The sequence below is a fragment of the Dunckerocampus dactyliophorus genome, chromosome 4 (genome assembly GCF_027744805.1).
Source record: "Dunckerocampus dactyliophorus isolate RoL2022-P2 chromosome 4, RoL_Ddac_1.1, whole genome shotgun sequence".
Classification (NCBI taxonomy): Eukaryota; Metazoa; Chordata; class Actinopteri; order Syngnathiformes; family Syngnathidae; genus Dunckerocampus; species Dunckerocampus dactyliophorus.
In genome coordinates, this window is record NC_072822.1 from 30,543,275 (window position 1) to 30,566,062 (window position 22,788).

General features: G+C 39.1%; 1 protein-coding gene across 1 annotated transcript; it reads left to right on the top strand.

Annotated features, from left to right (window-relative positions):
• Positions 1-254: 254 nt before the first annotated feature.
• LOC129179217 (oocyte zinc finger protein XlCOF22-like) lies at positions 255-21,906 on the top strand. Its single transcript, XM_054772164.1, has 2 exons — positions 255-586; positions 17,133-21,906. The coding sequence occupies exons 1-2, from the start codon at positions 475-477 to the stop codon at positions 18,737-18,739; spliced, it is 1,719 nt and encodes a 572-aa protein (XP_054628139.1). The 5' UTR covers positions 255-474; the 3' UTR covers positions 18,740-21,906.
• Positions 21,907-22,788: the final 882 nt, after the last annotated feature.

Genomic DNA, 22,788 nt, shown 5'->3' on the forward strand with positions numbered 1-22,788 from the left:
ACAGTTATGCCCGAAAAAAAACGTATTTGATCTTCTCAAATGTTTGGTGCCTAAGGGTTTCCCAAGTATATTAGTGCGTGTGTGAATGTATAAACGAGAGGAATAAACTTACATTTCTTTGTAGGAAGGCGCTTTATGAAAGTAAGTATATTTATCTGTATTCACATACAGCGCAGCCTTGACACGTCCAATATGGTGGCGACTTTGACGTATCGCAGCTGTGGACAAACCCTCTCGATGCGGCGTCTATCTACGTCTATGGCGACAGCTACCAAGGAGGCGGGCTGAACGGCTGTGGCTTTCCGGACCTCCCGATAGAAGTTTGTAGTTTACGATAAAAAGAGTTATATATATTCACAGCATATATCACAACGGATAGCTTAAGGATTCGTCTTTTCTAAAGCCCACGAAACAGAAGTTTGGTTTGGAGCATTGGAGTGCTATCTGAAGTGAAGATTGAAGACGTGATAGAAGATGAACCACTGCTATGCTAAGATGGCGACGTCCTGTCAAAGAGAAGGTGGAAGAGAATCACCAACTCCCAGGAAATCATCAACGGAGAAAAAGCCCCAAACTGCAGATAACGGTGAGCGAGCTGAACTTTCCAACAACGTCTTTTTGGAGGCTATCTAAAAAAAAAAACAATATTTGGTTAGGAATTGAATATTTTTCACACTGTTATGGATATGTTTTTTCTTTGTTCATGATAATTCGTCTCAGCCTATTAAGCAAGAGTGCAATCATAGTGGCAATATTACAGAAATAAAAGGCAAATATAAGAGAAAAAACAAATGGCGTAAACAAAAAGGCACGTTTAAAGGGTCATTGGCATGATTTATCAGCTTTGCTTAAATATGTTCTATATTGTTTGTTTTCGATAGTAGCGGTAAATCCGTAAAAATATAATTTTTAGTACGTGGCGGGCGCAAGGACTCATCGAGAAATGTATTTTCGCTTGCCCTGTCAATGTCTGTGCCTTCAATTTGTATTTGTGCATGTGTATTTTTGCACTTACGAAATAGCATTACTTTAGTTTTACTTAGGCTTAAGGATTGTCTATTAGTAAAGAACCATCTTTTTAGTATAGTTGATTCCTAAGTGATTTTTTCCATTAGTTCCTGTGTGCTCTCTCCACAGCATAATGCGGTGGTATCGTCTGCATTATAGCATGTATAATGCTTTGAATGCTTGTTGCTATGGTGTAGTGCAGGGGTCACCAATGTGGTGCCTGCGGGCACCAGATTGCCCGTAAGGACCACGCTAGTCGCCCGCAGGCCTGTTCTAAAATTAGCTCAAATAACCACACGTATCAGTAACGCGTATCATGTATCTATTTATTTTATTTTTGTTATTCTTGATTAAATCACACTTACATGTGTACTGGAAATGGCAATATATTAAATCATTTCTTTTTTTAAAAGTGATTAATATAAATTAACTCTGACCTACTATAGTTCAAGGGTCAGTATTGTGCGCAGGCCCAATACGTAACGTTTGTGGAGCAGCAAAAAGACGGTAATGGCAGAAAAAAGAAAGAAAACCTATCATTTTCACGATGAATGGGAGGGAGAGTTTTTTTTTACCAATGAGAAAGGAGCCTGTGTGTGTCTCATTTGCGGGGCGACTGTAACACAGTCGAAGTGACACAATGTGGAGAGACATTTCACAACTTGCCACATAAGCTACCATGCTAACTACCCGCCGGGCAGCGCACTACGAGCACAAAAAGCCTGCGATTTAAAGGCAGCTCTGAGTAAACAGCAATCTTTTTTATGAGACCGGTGAAAAGCTCCCGGAAAGCAACCGAAGCCTCATTAAGAGCTACGCAATTCTTGATTAAGAAAAAGAAGGCATTTTCAGATGGGGCTCTTGTCAAAGAAGCAATGGTGATAATTGCTAAAACTGTGCTTGAAGACGAGAAGTACGGAACCGATGTAATCTCCACTCTCTCTGCTGTTGAACTGGGTGCATCAACAATGGTAAGAAGAGTGTTCACCCTATCTTTGTGAATCAGCTTTTTCTGACATGCACTTCATCAAGAAGAAACACAGAACACGCCTCAGTGATGCACATCTACACATCTGCAAGACTCACTCAGAGTTGCAGTGTCAAGTTACACACCAGAGTACAACACACTGGTGGAGAGCATGCAATGCCAGGCTTCCCACTAACTGACAAAGAAACAGATACCAGATTTGGTGTCCAGTTCAAAATGTGTCATTCATGCTTTGTTAAATGTGTTTGTAAAATGTAGCATTTGATAGCACAACTGTTAAGTGCATTTTTTTTCTTAGGCTTGTACAGGGTGTTTGTTAAAAATGTTAAAAATTCTCCGGAGGTACATTGTGATTTCCTAGGACTGTTGTAGAAGTGATGATTTGAAAATGTTCAATTTGAAAAACACTGAAACTTGAAAATATAGAAATAAAGAGCTGCATATTGATATTAATTTATTTCCTATGTTGTTATCATTGTTGATATTTTTGTGAGAAATCATTAACATAATCAGTGTCTTCACATAGCTAAATACCATTAATTATTAATAATAACATTTAATTAAAGCTAAATTGAGAAAATTGGCTATTTCAGAAATGTGTATCAAACTGGTAGCCCTTTGCCTTAATCAGCACCCAGGAAGTAGCCCTCGGTTTCAAAAAGGTTGGTGACCCCAGGTGTAGTGTTTACAATATGTAAATATGACTTACTGTTCTGTGGCAACTTTGACATGGTTTGTCTTGTCCTTTACTGTGTAGCATAGCATTCAAATGTGTTTATACCGTACTTTCAAGCCAAATGCTTCATGTAAAGGTGCTCTAATAGCAGTCTTCAGTGAAATGAACATTGCAAAGAACAGAATGCGAGGTGATGCATCCATTTGGCTGCCGTTTTCTGTAGTTGCTTTGTTCATAGTCGTTTTAAACCTTCATCTTTTGGAAAAGAAAACAAACTGACAGTATCACTCGTACACTGTGAACAGCCAGCGACAACACTACGTTTTGGCATGACTACTATTTTGATGAAAACTATACCAAACAAGTATAATGCAAGGATAATGAAGGAGATTATACAGTAGATACCATTGGTCCCAGCCTTGTTCTATTTATGAACAGCTGCTTCAGGCTGGGTATTGTCCCCACTGCCCTTAAGCAAGCTGTAGTTAGACCACTTCTTAAAAAAAACGAACCAAGACCCATCAAGTCTGTGTCCAACTTCCGTCCAATTTCACATCTGCCCTTTCTGTCCAAGGTCATGAAGAAACTTGTCTTCTCACAACTCCAGTCATATTTGTCTATCCATAATATTGCTAACAAATTTAAATCTGGCTTTAGAACCCGTCATCGCACAGAATCCACGTTATTGAAAGTACACAATGACATCCTCATAGCCTTTGATGCTAAATACTCTGTTGTGCTGGTGCTTTTAGACCTTACAGCTGCTTTTGATACTGTGGACCACTCAGTCCTCATCTCCCGCCAAGAACACTGTGTTGGCCTACGTGGCTCTGTGCTTAAATGGTTCATGTCATATCGCACCAACAGGACTTTTTCAGTAATGTTTAATGACTTCTCCTCTACAACCACTCCCCTTTCTTCTGGCGTGCCCCAGGGTTCCATCCTTGGGCCAGCCTTATTTTCACTGTACATGCTACCATTAGGACCAATCATCTCCAGACACAATATCCATTTTTATTTTTATGCCAATGACGTACAGCTCTACCTACCAGTAATGCTCAGTGACAAGAAGGCACTAGATCCCCTCCATAGCTGCCTTCATGACATCAAACAATGGCTGTCTCAGAATTTCCTTCATTTAAATGAAGGAAAAACGGAGTATATTGTTTTTACCCCCGATTCACCACACAATGAAACCAATTTTGACACCCCCACGCCTCCTTTTGCTCTTGCTGTTAAAAACCTGTGTGTTTTTTGACAACAGTCTAAAGTTTGATAAGCAAATTAATTCTGTGGTCAGAGCAAGTTTCTTCCACCTCAGGCTCCTGGCAAAGGTAAAGCCCTTTTTGTCAAGTACAGATCTCGAAAAAGCGATTCATGCTTTCATCAGCTCGAGGCTTGATTATTGTAATGCCCTCTACACTGCAGTAAATCAGTCCCTCCTCCACAGGCTCCAGTTGGGACCATTGGGATGTTGTAAGGTGCTATACAAATTAACTTTGATTTGATTTGATTTGAAGCAACGTTGACAAGCTAACTCTACAGGCGTTTATTTTAGGGCTGTCAAAGTTAATTTGTTAACACATTAACAGAAGTTTTCTTTAACGGCACACATTATTTTGATGCTCGATTAACATGCGCATGTCCTGCTTGACCCTCAACGTAGTTTTGAGGAACCGCAGCGGCGTGGCAGCTGATGTAAAGGCAGGAGCGGGAACAAATATTGAGCAGAAATTGGCAAAGAAAAGTGTATTTTGAATGGTAAGTTTAGCTTCACAGTCCTGGCAGATGCCTCTCTCGACAAGACCAAAGTTATTTGTGTCGCTGTGAGTCGAGTTGTCACAAAGTACGTCGACGGGAAGAAGGGAGAAGTTACTGGTGCACTGTAGGTATTTTTTAAATTGTCAATTATACCGTGGTACCATGGCATGTGAGTAGGGGTGTAAGAAATTGTTTTAATAACGATTCGATTCATATCGCGCGGTTACCAGTACGATTCAAAGACGATATTAGTTCCTTTAGAACGATACGATCCGAAAGGATTCAGTAACTTTAAATCGATTTAGTAACTTCTTAGCCAAAATGTAACCAGTGTGACTGTGAAATAAATACCTGGATACTGGACAGCGCAGGTGAAGTTTCCTAATGCTGACATACTTAAGAATGAACAGAGGTTGGTATAGTTTGCCATGATTATTTACTTTAAATAGTGAAATCCAAACCTGCACTTTGCACCCAAAGGTGAGGGTCATTATGATAATTTTTCAGCAAATAATTGTGGTATGGTATCTTCAATTAGGTGTTGAAAGTTTCTCATCTGTACAGGCCGAATGAACATATTATAACTTCTGCTTATATTACACTTAATCAATCACCGAGTCAGTCACATCTTTGTTAGTACAAGTGATGTCAACCATCCCACATTCTTAATCTCATCACTCCACATTTGTTATGTCAGCACTGTATGTGCCTGTGTATGCGTGTGTGTCAGGCATACACATTCATGATTGACATATATCATATATGTGTATGCGAGAATGTCTGAAAATAGTGGGAGATGACAATGAATGAAATGGGAATACATTTTTTTTCACAATGTCGGCAAATTATGCTCTTAAAACGATGTTATAATAGTCAAATCATGCAGTCAATGGGCCAAATACTATCAAAGGTAATTGTTAAGTCTTACCTGTGGAAAGTATTGGGATTTGGTTTGGGCAATAAAACGAGTCGTACACTTCCATGCAGCACATGAATGAGGCATCTTCTCCGCTTCGACTCTTGCCACATCCAATATGGTGGCGGCATTGGACGATGTAGTTATTTACAAATTATTTAATTTTTCATTTTTCTGTGTTTTTTTTTTGTTGTATTTTTTATTTTTATCATCACACCAGAATGTTTCTCACGGCCCGGTGGTTGGGGACCCTTGCCTTACAGCATGCTTGGGGCTATGATGTGCTATGCGTACTCTGAGAATGACACTTATACAATTGGCTTTTTTATTTTATAATGTAAGACTAATGTCTGTGTTGACAAATGTAACGGTTGAATCGTATTGTTTGTACACTGTATCGAATTGTTCTGTTTTTAAAATATAACGTTTTTAAATGCTATCTTAACTCGGGTATCTAGATGCGTATGGAAGCGTTTACCACAACGATATTTACATCTCTACTTATAGATAAAAACTTATTTCTGTCTGTGATTAATTGTGATTAATCATGAGTTAACTACGAACAAATGTGATTAATCGCGATTAAATATTTTAATCGATTGACAGCCCTAGTTTATTTACTAGGTTTTAGCTGAGGGCTGCGCCTTTCCAGATGTCACTTCCGAAACACGACGGCGATGAGTCCTTGCTCCCATCACATACTAAAAATGCTATTTTTACAAATTTACCATTCACATAAAAAAACAAACAAACATAGAACATAATTACAAACAACAATGCATGCGTGTTTCATGCGTGTCTCTCTAAACCAGGGGTTACCAACGTGGTGCCCACGGGCACCAGGTAGCCCCCCATGAGGTGCCCGCAAGCCTGCTTTTCATTCAGGTTTTCAGTTAATAATGAAAGAACAGTAGAAAGAAATGCATTCTGAAATACAAAATGTGAGTTGTGGACACCAGCATTTTGTTAATGTTCTGATAAAACAAGCATATTTGCTTTGTTTGGGTTTAAAATAAGCTCTGAAAATAAATGTTACAAAAATGAGTAGCTCTTGGCCATTTTCATTTTGTAAAAGTAGCTCTCACAAGGAAAAACGTTGGTGACCCCTGCTCTAAACTATATAGGCTGGTGACAAGAGGGTTCACTCTGCATCTGTCTGTAGTTGGCTCTATAGTGGAATGAACGGAGAAAGTGAACCCTCATGTCATTCAGGTTCTTTGTAGAGGCGGCGCTACTAGTGAGTGCATTCAGAGTGCTAGAAGTTAGCCTCGTAAGCCAGCATACGCTATCATGAATGAAGGCACAGAAGTGATGGTTTGTGAGGCAAATGCGCATGAACACAGACGAACCGATATGTCGCATTTGTTTGAAAGTAGTGACGAGGAAGAAGGGGAACACGACCAACTTGTATGCACACTTGAAACACAGCCATCCTTTTAAGTTTTCCCAGGTTGGGGAAAAAAACCTGCCGCTGGAGGTGCAGCAGAGCCTTTGTCCTGACAGCCAACGCTTACTGACGCGTTTGGTCGGCAATGTAAATATAAACCAAATAGTGCAAAATTATGTGCTTTCATAGATCGTGTTTTTGCACTTTTTAAACGTCGTAATGATCGGAACAAGCCCGGGGTGTCATAGCGGTACTGGCGTTTCAGGTGGCTGACAATGTTTGATGTGTTAAAGCCCGATGTTTTTCCCCCTCATCGTGTAATGTTTGCAGAGCATTTGATGAAGCGTCTTCTTCTGAATACAGTGAAGAAGTCCCACACAATCAACGCCATGTTTTGCAGCAAGGCACGGGTAGGAGAAAGGGAGCGCTTGTTTTTGCTCACACAAACCCACCTACAACACAGTATGGGTATCTCACCTCATTGGAGCGTTTTATTTATTTATTTTTATTTTTTTTTTTAGTGGATATCTGAGCTATTTTTTAATGTTATGTTTTATTTGACTGTGAGTTTGGCTTGAAGCTACACATCAAGTCCATGACTAAGAGGTTTTTTCTAGGGATGTGCGAAAATATCCAATATCGGTCAATATCGGTATTGTTTTTTTTTCCTATAATGACAAGCGATTTTTAAAAAATTCTGTAGGCCTATGGGCTTCTGTATTTTCCAGCATGCACATTATGACCTCATTAAACCGCATCTCAAGCGTTTAAACTGTGGGTGGCTAACAAGCTAGCTTGCTCCTGACTAACTTTATGTCTGTCGTGTTTCCTTCGGATATTAAACCTGCGATTTGCAATGACTGCAAAGCGTTAGTTATGCGAGGCGTAACCAAGACTTCTACCTTCAATACTTCCAATTCCCTTGGCGAAAGCCATCAATGGGGAACGTGCAAGACGCTGGAATCACAAAACTTGTCCAATTCACCAAACTTGTGGAGTTCCTTGAGCCACGCTTTGCCATGCCCAATTGCAAGTATTTCTTAGATGTTTGCTTACAGTGCAGTTACAGGGTTTCCTCTACATGTAATTGCTCGTGTCGGCCCGCCATAACAAAATAAAAGCCACCACACCATAAAAATTTACTTGAAACAATGTTAAGTAAATATATTGCATGAATGTACTGTATATACTGCATATGCTAAAAATATACATATATATCACACATATTAACCACGATTAGTTTGAAAACAATTGAAAATATCATAAAAAATGTTTCACTGCGCTTTATTTTGAAAAACATGCACTGGTATCGCCTCTGCCATGTCGGCATTTGCTCATGTCACAGCACTAGCATCTTGTGTTGATGCTCACTGTGTTCCTTATCATTGTGCAAATTTTAAAAAGGCTGTAAAAGGTGTAGTCAATTGACGACAGCTTGTTACTTGCAAAGCCTACAGCGGGGGTCACCAACGTGGTGCCCGCGGACACCTGGTAGCCCGCCACAACCACATGAGGTGCCTGCAAGCCTGCTTTTCATTCAGGTTTTCAGTTAATAATGAAAGAACAGTAGAAAGAAATGCATTCTGAAATACAAAATGTGAGTCGTGGACACCACAATTTTGTTAATGTTCTGGTAAAACAAGCATATTCGCTTTGTTTGGGTTTAAAATAAGCTCTGAAAATAAATGTTACAAAAATCAGTAGCTCTTGGCCATTTTCCATTTTGTAAAAGTAGCTCTCACAAGGAAAAACGTTGGTGACCCCTGCTATAAACTATATAAACTGTTGACAAGAGGGTTCACTCTGCATCTGTCTATTGTTGGCTCTACAGTGGAATGAACGGAGAAAGTGAACCCTCATGTCATTCAGCTTCTTTGTAGAGGCGGGGCTACTAGTGAGTGCATACAGAGTGCTAGAAGTTAGCCTCGTAAGCCAGCATACGCTATCATGAATGAAGGCACAGAAGTGATGGTTTGTGAGGCGAATGCGCATGAACACCGACAAACCGATATGTCACATTTGTTTGAAAGTAGTGACGAGGAAGAAGGGGAACACGACCAACTTGTATGCACACTTGAAACACAGCCATCCTTTTAAGTTTTCCCAGGTGGGGGAAAAAAACATGCCGCTGGAGGTGCAGCAGAGCCTTTGTCCTGACAGCCAACGCTTACTGACGTGTTTGGTCGGCAATGTAAATATAAACCAAATAGTGCAAAATTATGTGCTTTCATAGATCGTGTCGCTCACTACATTGCAAAAGAAATGCAACCATTCTATACGGTTATATAGCATCAATTTTATGCCATATAATTAATGAAAAAATTGTCTAAAAAAATTTTGTTGATAATTTCAATTATCAACGATAATTTGGAGCACAATTATCATCCAGCAAAAGAACAAGAACACTTGAACAAAATGGACATATGTTGTACTCCTCCATGTGAAATTGCCGCCTAAAACCCTTTAGATGGATAAATGTTGTTTATGGTCTTTAAATAAATTTCTTTTATAATTTTACCTTTTGGGTGGTATAGGAAGCAAAACATTTTTGGGACTCGATCTTTATGAAATATAAAACATGTATAATGTTTTGTTTCCCTAGATCAGTGGTTCTCAATTATTTTCTGACATGCCACCAATGGGGGACAGAAATGCCCCACCCCACTCCATACTATTGACAAACGGATAATATCTATTTATTTATCTGTACTGTACAGACTGACAATAAAACTGAAACCAGCGGAATGCAACAAAATGGAAAACAGTGAAGCATATAAGCATATTCAAGAGTCAAATTGCATGCTGAGTACAATAAATTCATAAATATTGGCACTAATATTGAAAGTCCTCCATGCCTCTGACAGCTCACCGCGCCACACTCAGGGAGGGCCACTATTTGAGAAGCGCTGCCCTAGATGGTGTACTGATCCATTAATATAATCTGTGCATTTTTTGTCAGCTAATGACAGGCCGTCCATGCATCTATTTTATATGCTGCTTATCCTAATTAGGGTCGTGGGGGTATGCTGGAGCATTTTTTGGAATGTGGGAGGAAACCGGAGTATCTGGAGAAAACCCACGCAGACACGGGAGAACATTCAAACTCCACAGAGATGCCCAACAGAGATTCGAACCCAGGTCTTCCCAATCTATGACAGGCCGTGTATAAGTAAATAAGTGATCGTAGATGCACAGTGACAAAATCTCTTTCTAACCAAAAATAAAAAAGGTTCTGGTAAGGCTTTTATGCAACTGTTTAACTTTGGAGGGGTGGAACTGATTTTTTTTTCTTAATTTTTATTACATTTTCAAAGAAAAACAAAACAGTTGCACATACAGTATTATTCAGTTCTGACTGAGTAATACTATATGTGCAATTGTTTTGTCCTGACATGACTGGGAAGGTACAGCAATTGATCATAAAAAAAAAAAGCTTGTGGGAGTTAATATCAACAGAAAGGTTTCTCCTTCCATACTTATTGTCATCCTGTGAGTGCTTTCATTTTCTGCAATAGTTATTATGGAAATAGGATTTTAGTATCATAAATGTTTTCTATTTCAATTAAATTCATGGATGGCATCGTGTCTTGGGCCTCTTTGGATTACTGATATCAATCTCGGACAACTGTCATAATGACTTTGCCAGGTGAGGCCAATTTAAAGAGAACTACTTAAAATTGATGTTCCACATTATTAAGCATGCCATAGATTTCAAGCAATATGGGAAAGAAAAAGGATCCCTCTGCAGCATCAAATATTGCAATGCCTTGGACAAGGCATGAAAACATTCATTCATTTACAACAACATTCTTACGGTGAAGAAATTTGTGGCTGATTCAGATGACAGCCGGGATTGTGCTGATAAACGCATAATGATAAAGGTTTCTGCCAGACAAATGTATAGAATCAAGAGAGTACCTGCTAAAAAAGCATTGCAATCAACCAACAGATATTTGAAGCTGCTGGTGTCTCTGAAGTCCCTCAAGATGTGGGATCCTCCAGAGGCTTGCAGTTATGCATAAGCCTACTATTTGGCCACCCTGAACCACTATTCAGAAGCAGCAGAAACGGATGCAGTGGGCCAACAAATACATAAAGATTAATTTTCAAACAATACTGTTTACTGATGAGGGCCGTGCAACATTGGGTGGTCCTGATGGATGAATTAGAGTATGGCCAGCATATCTCAACAAGGCTGTGATGTCAGCAAGGAGGTGACTGAGTCATGTTTTGGATCAGAATAATTGGGAGAGAGCTGGTAGGCTCTTTATGGTCATTGAAGGTGTGAAAATGACCTGAGCAAAGTTTGTAGTGACTGACCACTTTCTTCCATGTTACAATATTAAGAACCGTACAATACACCATCTCATGATGCGAAGAATACCTACCTCTCTGTCATTGGCATAAAAGAAGAGAAACTCATGGTTTAGCCCCCTTTTTCCCCTGACCTCAACCCAATTGAGAACCTATGGAACATCGTCAAGCAAAAATCTATGACTGTGGGAGGCATATCATAACAAAATAGCAGCTGTGGGAGGCTATTCTGACTTTCAAAGAAATTCTAGCAGAACGCTCCAAAAACTCACAAGTTCAATGTAAGAATTGTTTTTGTTATATCAAAGAAGGGATCTTTATGTTAACATGTAACTTGACCTGTTAAAATGTTAGTGATTGAAATAGCTTTTGCTTTCAGGAAATTTGACTTCATTATGCAGCAAATTCAACAAATGACCATTTTTGGTTCTTAACAACCAGTGAAATGCTTTGAAGCTCTGTTGTGCTGTTGTGTTTGTGTTGTCTGTTATGTGTGTAATGTGGGCATTTTTATTTATTTTATTTTATTTTATTTTTTAAAATACTATTATTGTGGGGAGGTTTGTTCAAGAACATTGATTTGTTTTGGTTTGTTTAGTTTATTTGAACATGAAGGTTACAATGGAATACATCTCATGAATCATTCTTTCACAGTTCCACATGTCCAAAAGGAGTAGGAAGAAGCAAAGCTTATTTAATCCTACCCCCCATCCATTCCACATCTTGTACAGTACTTATTATTCACTTCCTGCTTTCCATGTCATATTTTTATATCATAATCAGTGTAATAATAAATCATAAATAATAAAAACAAGCATGACAGAACAATCATTGTAATGATCAAGACGCTTCTGCCTTGTATTTAGCAAACATCAACTGCTTGTATTGTTTTTTGAATTTGCTCATCTCTGTACATTGTTTGAGTTCCTTGCTCAATCCGTTCCATAATTTAATTCCACATACAGAAATGCTGTGGGTTTTCAGCGTTGTTCTCGCATATAAATGTTTTAAGTTTAATTTTCCCCTAAGATCATATTTCTCCTTTCTGATAGAGAAATACTGTATGAGGTTTTTGGGTAACAAATTATGATTAACTTCATACATTATTCTAGCGGTTTGAAAGTGTACTAAATCTGCTAATTTTAATATCTGTGATTTTAAAAATAAAGGGTTTGTATGTTCTCTATACTTGGCATTATGAATTATCCTCACACATCGTTTTTGCAGTACAGTGAATGAGTGAAGATTGCTTTTATAATTATCACCCCATATCTCCACACAATAAGTTAGATATGGTAATACTAAGGAACAGTACAGAGTGTGGAGTGATTTTTGATCAAGAACATGTTTTGCTATATTCAGTATTGAAGTATTTCTCGCCACCTTTTGTTGTATATTTTTAATATGAGATTTCCAACTCAATTTTTCGTCTATTATGACCCCCAGAAATGTGTTTTCTTTCACTTTTTTTCAATTTCCACTCCGTTTATTTGTATTTGATCGTATGTATCCCTTCTGCTATTTCCAAATAGCATTATTATAGTTTTACTTAAGTTCAAGGATAATCTCTTTCTGTCAAACCATGACTTCAAAATGACCATTTCATCCTTGACCTTTTTAATGAGTTCTTGTGTGCTTTTGCCAGAACAATAGGTAGTGGTAACATCCGCAAATAATACCAACTTTAAGTCCTTTGTTACTTTACAAATGTCATTGATATACAAATTAAACAGTTTTGGTTCCAATATGGACCCCTGGGGTACTCCACACGTAGTATTTCAACTCGCAGATGTATATTCTCCTAGCTTTACAAATTGCTTCCTATTTGCTAGGTAACTTTTAAACCAATTCAAGACTAATCCTCTAATTTCGTACCTTTCTAATTTTGATATTAAAATATTGTAGTTAATTGTATCGAAGGCTTTTGTCAGATCCATAAATACTGCAGCTGCACATCTTCTGTTGTCCATAGCAGTAGTGATTTCCTCCGTGATTTCGATCAGTGCTGAAGAAGTTGAAATGTTGCCTCTGTAACCATATTGACTACCTGCTAGTAATTCATTCTCATTAATAAATTTGTCCAACCTGTTATTAAATAGCTTCTCCATAATTTTAGAAAATTGAGGTAACAAGGAAACTGGTCGGTAGTTTGTAAATTGATGCTTATCTCCATTTTTGAAAATTGGAACCACTTTTAGCTATTTTCATTTTGCTGGGAAATGTTCCAGTCTGAAATGATAAGTTACTAATATATGTTAACGGGTCTACAATCTCATTGATGACCCTTTTAATTGTTTCCATTTCAATTCCATAACAATCAGTTGATGTTTTTGCCTTAAAATATTTGACAATGTCAGTGATTTCCTTTTTAGTTACAACAGTGAGAAACATGGAATTGAGATTCCTATCAATGATATCATTCCATTCATCCATTGTGTCTTGTTTTGGAATTTCTTCTTCCAGTTTTGGTCCAATATATACAAAATAATTGTTGAACATTTCAACTACCTAATTCATGTCATTCCTGTTAGTGTTTCCAACCATGAAATAGTGGGGGTAGTCTGCTTTCTTAGTACTGTTCTTTATAATACTATTTAGTCCATGGCCTTAGATCAAGGGTACCCTTTGCTGTCTTCAACTTCACTTGAGTAGTATTTGAAATTGTTGTTCTAACTATGTGTACTATCCCTATCACTCTGACGTTTATAGAGTGAGGAAGCTTACCAAACCATAAATTAAGTCTGTTCATGTTTTTATTTTGCGCTAGCACGGCTATGTTGTAAAAAAGTGTCTATATTTGGACATTGAAATGTTACATGTAAAGCATGTCTACTTTTGTTGTGAAATTAACAATATTTTCTCTGATAATTTTGTCATGATTTCTACTTAGAATTAAAGAATGATGTCTGAAATTGATTTCTAATGTATTTTATTCAAATATTCTCAGTGTAAAAAAAATAACTCATGTAATCATTAGTGAAAAGTAAATAACCTCCGTGTCCGCCTGCCAATGAAAATTTTGAAGAACATAATTCCATGGAAAAACAAACCCCATGATGATTACAATGGTATATATTCATGGAATAATTACTCAACTCTGCAACTAAAGTGATTTTTTTGTGTATAAAAGAGTAAAATAAGATTATTTGAACAAAAGTCTAAAACACCCAAATTTCATGTCCGGCCCGTAATGTACGTACACTTAGAGCTCACAGCGTAAATTGCGTATTGCTAGTAAATATTGAATTTGAAAATAAAAAGTGCCTTCTTGGGCCAAACAAAACTTGTGTCCTTCCGCCGGTTATTCGCCAAATACGCGTTCAGCAGGGGAATGTTTTGTTGTGTTTTCCATTTTGTGTTAGCGTAATGTACGTTCAGTCACGACCTCGGAGAAGCAGCATCATTCAATTCGACGAGCAATCGGCGGTTTAACAACCATTGTCAAGTCTAAGGTAAGATTTTTTCATTTTTATATATACTGCTCACAAAAATTAAAGGAGCACTTTAAAGATACACATTAGATACATCAGATCTCAATATGAAGTTGGATATCTATACAAATAATGACAGGGCAGTGTCTTAGGAACAAAAGGATGCCAAGTCTTTTAATGGAAATAAAAGTTTTCAGCCTACAGAGGGCTCAATTGTATAGACACCATAAAATCAGAGTGAAATGAAGATGTGGCAGGCTAGTCCATTTTTTACAAAACTTAATTTCTGCAACTCAAAATGCTTTTCAGTATCTTGTGTGGCCCCCACGAGCTTGTATGCATGCTTGACAACGTCACGGCATGCTCCTAATGAGACGACGGATGGCGTCTTGTGGCATTTCCTCCCAGATCTGTGTGAGGGCATCCCTGAGCTGTTGTACAGTCTGAGGAGCAACCTGGCGGCGCCTAATGGAACGAAACATAATGTCCCAGAGATGTTCTATTGGGTTTAAGTCAGGGGATCGTGAAGGCCATTCAATTGTTTCAATTCCTTCATCCTCCAGGTACTGCCTGCATACTCTTGCCACGTGAGGTCGGGCATTGTCGTGCATTAGGAGCACCAGCGTAGGGTCTGACAATTGGTTTCAGGATTTCATCTCGATACCTTATGGCAGTCAGAGCACCATTTCCTAGGCAATAGAGGTCTGTGCGTCCCTCCATGGATATGCCTCCCCAGACCATCACGGACGCACCACCAAACCTGTCATGTTGAACGACGTTGCAGGCAGCATAACGTTCTCCTTGTCTTCTCCAGACTCTTTCACGTCTATCACAGGTGCTCAGGGTTAACTTGCTCTCGTCTGTGAAAATTACAGGGCGCCAGTGGCGGACTTGCCAATTCTGGTGGTCTATGGCAAATGCCAGTCGAGCTCCACGGTTCTGGGCAGTGAGCACAGGGCCCACTACAGGACGTCAGGCCCTCAGGGCACCTTCATGAAGTCTGTTCCTGATTGTTTGGGTAGAGATATTCACACCAGTGGCCCTCTGGAGGTCATTCTGTAGGGCACGAGCAGTGCTCAGCCTGTTCCGCCTTGCACAAACGAGCCGGTATCGACCTTCTACGGCCCTGTGCAGCTCTCCGAGAATAACCACCAGTCTCCTGAAATCTCCTCCATGTTCTGGAGATTGACACATTAAACCTTCTTGCTGCAGCACGTGTGGATGTGCCATCCTGGAGAAGTTGGACAACCTGTGCAACTTCTGTAGGGTTAAGGAATCGCCTCATACTGCCAGTAGAGATAATTACGCAAGCCAAAATCAACACGAGTGGAAAACCAGCCAAAAAAGATCAAGAGGGAGAAACTTGAAATGACCTCCACATGTAAAACCAGTCCTGTTTTGAGGATTTTCTAATTGTTGCCACTGAAGTGCACCTGTTGTTAATTCCATGAACACCAATACAGCTGAAATTTATGCCAGGCCCAATAAAAAAAGTGTTCCTTTAATTTTTTTGAGCAGTGTATATTGGAGAAGATCTTTATGCACTTTTGAAATGATTTTTTTTGTCAGGTGATTTACAAATTTTGTGTTTATCGAGCAGTGTAACTCGTTTTGACAGCCGTTGTTTTTACCTCTTGTAAGTCACCGTTCGTCTCCTGTGCACGAAGTGGCGAAAAAAACACGCGAAGTGGGCAAAATTATTCATCATTACTTGTCGGATTTTACTTACTTTTATCCGTCATATTATATGTCGTTGACATTTATCTGAACCAAATAAATTCTAGCGTGTTCGTTGATAAATTGCTTCGTATTTAACCCGGAAGCGATCGGCGTGTCCCTCATGGGAGGTCAAAGCCTTATAATTTTAGGTCTTTACCATGATAATTCAAGAACCACTCACTCAGTGCATTTCACTGAATCCTGGCTCATGTTGCCACAGTGCTGCAACGATTAGCTTACATTGTGGAGTTGATAGGTCAACATTTATGTCATTACAGTCTTCAGAACGGCTGATGAAATTTTTAGTCTTTGTAGTGATACAACAATGGCATGGTAAGGACTGAAGATCAATTTTTTTTTGCCATATTTTCAGAGCTTTAACTCAAGATCTAGATTTGTCACTCTCAAGATAGTTGTCAGCTTATTTTTATAAGTCTTATACTTTTGTTGTGCTTCTTTAGTTTGTTGAATGATAAATGTCCTGTATGATGTATTCTTTTTACATTCAAATAGTACTCTAAAGGTTGATGACTTCAAAATTCTAATGACTATAATTTATATTGACTATTTAGCAAAACCAGACAAAAATATAATGTGCATAATAATTTGGAACACAGTGTAATATTTTTTGGAAATAAGGGTTATTATTTTATTGGAAAATAATTACTGTTAAAGCCCATCGTTTTTGCATGTTTTTGTTGTTTTGTTTCATTATGTTTTGCCGAGTTTCCCAGCACTCCTTGATCGCACTATAGTTGAGTGTACTGAGAGAAAGTGAGAGTTATATATAAACAGACCAGCAGACACCCTGATGCATCATTTTCTCAAGACACTCAATACAGTATATAGAAGAAAGTGTAACAAGTTCCAGGAGAAACATCTCAAGGATCATGTCAGCGTTACAGTGTGTTTGTGTTCTTTTTGTTCTGCAGACGTCCAACAGCTGATTTGTTGTCAAGAAGAATGTCCCACTCAGCTGCAGAGGGGGAGCTCCACTTTGAAGCCAGAGGATCCACAGCCCCCCCATGTCAAAGAGGAAGAGGAGGAACTCTGGATCACTCAGGAGGGCCTTCTAGGGCCAGAGGAGGCTGATCTCACCAAGTTGCCACTTACTGTTGTCTCTGTGAAGACTGAAGACCATGAAGACAAACCACCCGAGTCCTTACATTGGTTGTTTCCTGCATATGTCCGGCAGGAGATCGGTTGTCAAGAAGAGCATCCCACTCAGCTGCAGGAAGGGAGCTCCACTTTGAAGCAGGAAGAGCCACAGCACCCCCAAGAGGAAGAGGAGGAACTCTGGACCATTCAGGAGGGAGAGTGTCTTCTAGGGCCGAAGGAGGCTGATATCACCAAGTTGCCACTGACTGGTGTCTCTGTGAAGACTGAAGACCATGAAGACAAACCACCTAAGTCCTCACACCTTCATCACAGTCCAAGTGAGGAGAACAGAGGGGTGGAGCCTCCAAGTAGCAGCTCACCACAACACATGACACCAGAAGCTGATGGAGACCTCTGTGGAGGATCACAAGCAGACAACCTCTTAGCTCCACTATCAGATAGTGACGACACGTCACTGTCTTCTGAGGATGAAGACTGGGATGGCACCCAAGAACCTTTGAGCAGCAATACAGACTGGGAAGGTGATATGTGTATAAACACTGAGCGCTCTGAATGCTCTGAAAAGAAGACAGTTAAAAAACATTGGACCTGCTCAGTTTGTGCAAGAAGATTTTCTTTTAAGTGCCATTTGACTCAACACATGAGGACACACACAGGAGAAAAATGTTTTGCTTGTTCTGTCTGTGATAAAAGATTCTCTGATCAGTCAAATATGGTATCACACATGAGAACACACACGGCAGAAAAACCCTTTAGTTGCTCAGTTTGTGCTCAAAGATTCTTTCAAAAGGCACACGTGGTATCACACATGAGAATGCACACAGGAGAAAAACCCTTTAGTTGCTCAGTTTGTTGTAAAAGATTCTTTCGTAAAGAAGCGATGATCAGACACATGAGAACACACACAGGAGAAAAACCTTTTGTTTGTTCTGATTGTGGTCAAAGATTCACTCGAAAGTTAAGTATGGTATCACACATGAGGGCGCACACAGGGGAAAAACCTGTTGGTTGTTCTGTTTGCGGTCAAAGATTCTCCCGAAAGTCAGATATGGTGCGACACATGAGAACGCACACAGGACACAAACCCTTCAGTTGCTCAGTTTGTGATAAAAGATTCATTCAGAAAGGAGATGTAGTAAGACACATGAGAACACACACAAGAGAAAAACCTTTTGATTGTTCTGTTTGTGGTCAAAAGTTCTCTCGAAAGTCTACTGTGGCATTACACATGAGAACGCACACAGGAGAAAAACCTTTTAGTTGCTCAGTTTGTGGTCAAGGATTCTCTCAAAATGCAACAATGGTATCACACATGAGAACGCACACAGGAGAAAAACCTTTTAGTTGCTCAGTTTGTGGAGAAAGTTATTCTTGTAAGAAAAGATTGACAACACACATGCAGACACACAATGGAGAATGAACATTTTACTGGCCAGTTTGTGCTAAAAGATGATCAAATCCCAGAAGTGTAACCCGTGAGAAGGGCTAGAAAGTGGTGATCTGCTGTGTGAATAATACCCAGTTCCCTCATGAGTTAATGTTTCATAACAGCTGCGACACAGCCTTGATTGGTTAAGGACAACATGGGAGTTTTTTCTCATCTTCCTTCTTTTGGACTGCAGAAGTGTATGTGTATCATGGAATTGTGTTTGCGTTGTTACAATGTTCTATAATAGTGCTGTGCATGCTCACAGAGCTTAAGTTACCCAGGAGGTATTCTGCGAAAGTGGGTCAACCAACCCAGGCTTTGTGCTGAAGTTGCAGCTCAACAGAACCTGAAATCCATCATCATACTTAATTGGTCCCACGACGGTGGTTATCAACTTATTTTGTCAAGTCCGGTTTTCGACTTTGTGCTAAGTTTGCGTTCACATAAAAAGGGGCGTTTGACATCATATTATTCTACTTCAGCTGAAAAGTGAAGCGATCCCAGCCAGTGTATTTAACACAAGATGAGCCAGTAATGGAGCGTTATGAGGAGTTCCAAAAGATTATGGCTGCTAAAAGCAACACTGTCACCGCCAATAGAGCGAGGGAGGACTGCCGGCATGCAGCCTGTGAATGCGCAAGTTAACACTGATTTTTACACCAACTGTACCGTAGGAGTCTTTTCATTGACATATTAACACTTATCCATTTAAAAAATAAATAAATTGGAGCAACGACTGTCTTTTTCTGTGACCACTAGATAGCAGTGTTGACGTGTTGTGGCGACCTTTTTAATTTTATTTTCCTTCTTATAATAAAGAGGTGTTTTCTTCCAGCTGATTGATGCCTCACAGTGCTTATTCCTCCAGCAAATATTGTAATATAAGAAGACAAAAGGGCTGCGTACTCATGCAAGGACTCCTGTGACATATGTCTGCTGACATTGGTCTAATTATTAATATTTAAATATAGGCTTGATCTGAAGCCAAGCTCTGTCCATCTGTCTCCCCATTGTGTGATCAGGCTGAGGCTTTTAGGCTCCCAAGTTTGCACCCGGGCCCAGTTCCATCTCTGCCGCCCGGGCCTCCGTGGGGTGGGGGGTCCTTACCTCTCCATCCCTGGGTGGGGCTGTCGGGGGTTGAGCAGAGGATTTTGTGTTTTTAGTTTCTGTCTTTGTCTCTTTTATTAAGAGTCACTAATAAAATCCCCCCCCCCCCAATATACACTCCTGATCAAAATATTTAGACCAGTTGAAGAATTGCTAGAATTTGCATTTTGCACATTTGGATCTTAATGAGGTTTTTAAAGTAGAGCTACAATATGCAAAAACAAGAAGGGGGAGTGAGACAAAAAGCATTTTGAAAAGTAATTTATTAAAAACAACAATTAAACTGAAATAGGCTGTTGATCAGCTTTATCAGCAACCAAGCCCAACAATGGGCTGTAGTCCAGATGATGGTCGTGATGAGAGGAAGATGAGATGGAGTACACACAGGTAAAATAGCAAGGAAACAATCATGGTCAGGTGCAAGCAGTGAAAAAGATAATGATGGAAGGCAAACAAAGAAAAAAATACGAGCTAAAACAAACAGTAAAGAAGACAGTAGTGAAAAAGAGATTCAAGAGTTTTATTGTCATGTGCATAGTAAAACAGGCAATTATACTATGCAATGAAATTCTTATTCTGTTCATTCTCCCAAGAAAAGAAAGAAAACACAAGAAAAAGAATAAGAACATAAGAAACATAAATACCAATAAATTAAGCAACAGCAACAGAAGAAACATTAATACAGATAAATAATACAAATAAATGAATAAGTAAATAAATAAAAGTGCTATGAGTGTGTGCGTGTGTTGCGTGCGGTGTGTGTGAGTGCTTTGTTGAGAAGCCTGATGGCCTGTGGGTAAAAGCTGTTTGCCAGCCTTGTGGTCCTGGACTTCAAACTCCTGTAGCGTCTGCCTGACGGTAGGAGTGTGAATAATGAGTGTTGTGGATGTGTGCTGTCCTTGATGAGGTTGTGTGTTCTGCGTAGGACTCTAGATTTATAAATGTCTTGCAGTGAGGGGAGGGCTGCCCCAACAATGTTCTGTGAGGTCTTGATCACCTGCTGGAGTGCCTTGGAACATTATTATTACAATGAGCAAAGATAAAGCTCATGTTCACCCAGTTCATCTCAATAAAGCAATTGAAAAGGAAAAAGGGAAAGTCAAATACGCCAAAATGCTCAATAACAGAAGAATACTTATATCAACAGTAAATAAAAAAACAGCAAGAAAACATTATGAAGTTGAAGTACCTTGATGGTGGAGAAATAAAAGTACAGATACCAGGAATGGCAGCAGCAATAAGAGGAGTTACTGTATATCAAATATATCGTTGGAAATGTCTCTGGATGAGGTGAGGAGAGAAATCAGAGGTGGCAAAATAACAGTGGTTAAATGACTCCAAACCAGTAGAGGAGGGGTAAAAAGTGACAGTTTGTCTGGACTACTTGTTTTTGAAAAGACAACACCGACAGAAATACGTATAGGGTGTATGAATTTCAGGGTGAGGGAGTAGGGAGACTGGGGACGGTTGCAACAAGCCTTATTTGTCTAATCAGTAACATGCTAGAGTGATGACACTCATACTGCACATGCTCAATTAGACCCTCTACTCGCTAAGAAGTAAGCGGCCATATTGCGCATCTGGTGCAGATTCTATCAAGACAAAGTTGTTTTGGAGGTATGAAAGTAGCTTTTTTCACGAGCTGTATTTTTGTCCTACTATCCTAATATTTAGTATGAATTACTCCAAACCTACCTGGTTTGAATCACTGTTTTGTTGACTATTCAGCAACATTGCTTACATTTGTCAATGTCACTGTGGCTAGTTAGCACATGGTGTTTAGTCGTGACTGATACTATGGGGACGGTTGCAACTGTTGCAACCGTCCCCATGCTAATATCAAAATAGACCACACTAGGCTCAATTAATATATTTTACTGCTCATGATGGGCAGAATAGGGAATCATAATAAGAAATTAATGCTAATGATAAACAAAATAATTCCCCAAATAACTTGTTGAGCAAAAATGAGCAATTAGTTATTGTTTTATGTGTTGTGCTTTGTAACAAACTAAATACATTTTCCTGTCAAAACAATCATATAAACTTTGTTTGTTTTCAGTAAGCCAAGAGTGAGGAAGTGAGTCACTAACAGAGGGGTTCCCCTCAGTCTTTTGGAGGAAGAAGAAGAAGAAGATGTCTGTTTTTTTTCTGTGAGCTAGCAGAAATGTTCTGGGTTCTGCAGAATAGTTCAGAAGCTGCTGGAATAGTTCACAAGACAGCAGATTTGTTGGGGAAGAGGCGAGTGTTGCAGTTTTATTTTTTAAGCATCTGTGTGCCTTTAACAAAACTTAAAAATCAAACTTTATATTCACTGGAGTTTTAAAACAATGTGAATTTTGTTCACTAAAACTGTTCACTGTTTGTTCACATGTTTAATAAATGTTTTTTGCACTCCAAATTATTCTATTCTTTTTGTCCCAAACTGAAATATTGAGTTTTTATAGCGTACGTAACATTTGCACATTCACTCAAAGTAGGCCTATGTTTTACACAAAACTAAACTTATTAAATACTTTAATATAGTATACTGTGGTTATTTAAACAAAAAGCACAACATTTTGGTGAAATTTAATGTTTTTTGATATGTTGCAACCGTCCCTGGTCGGTGTTGCAACTGTCCCCCGGTTTGGGGTCAGTTGCAACGTCTGAATTTTTGTATTCCAATAAATATTGTGATTGATATGTTATATGTAGCCATCTTTAAATGGTATGGCTATTTAGCAGACAGATGTCGGTTTACTATGTAAAGATTTGGTGTGCCTAGTCTGAATAATCTCTGAGTAATTGAGAGTAATGTAAAAAGTGTTGCAACTGTCCCCAGTCTCCCCTGCACCCCACAACCACTAAGATGCTTTGAGAATGGGACACACAGCACAGCAATGCCAACGGAGGCAAAGATTTGCAAAATGTGGTGGAGAACATGATTATTG

What these genes read in the sequence shown, in the direction of transcription:
- LOC129179217 (XM_054772164.1), top strand. Translation starts at nt 475, where the DNA reads ATGAACCACTGCTATGCTAAGATGGCGACGTCCTGTCAAAGAGAAGGT. An exon ending in GCCCCAAACTGCAGATAACG is followed by an intron (nt 587 to 17,132) that starts GTGAGCGAGCTG and finishes TTTGTTCTGCAG; the next exon opens with ACGTCCAACAGCTGATTTGT.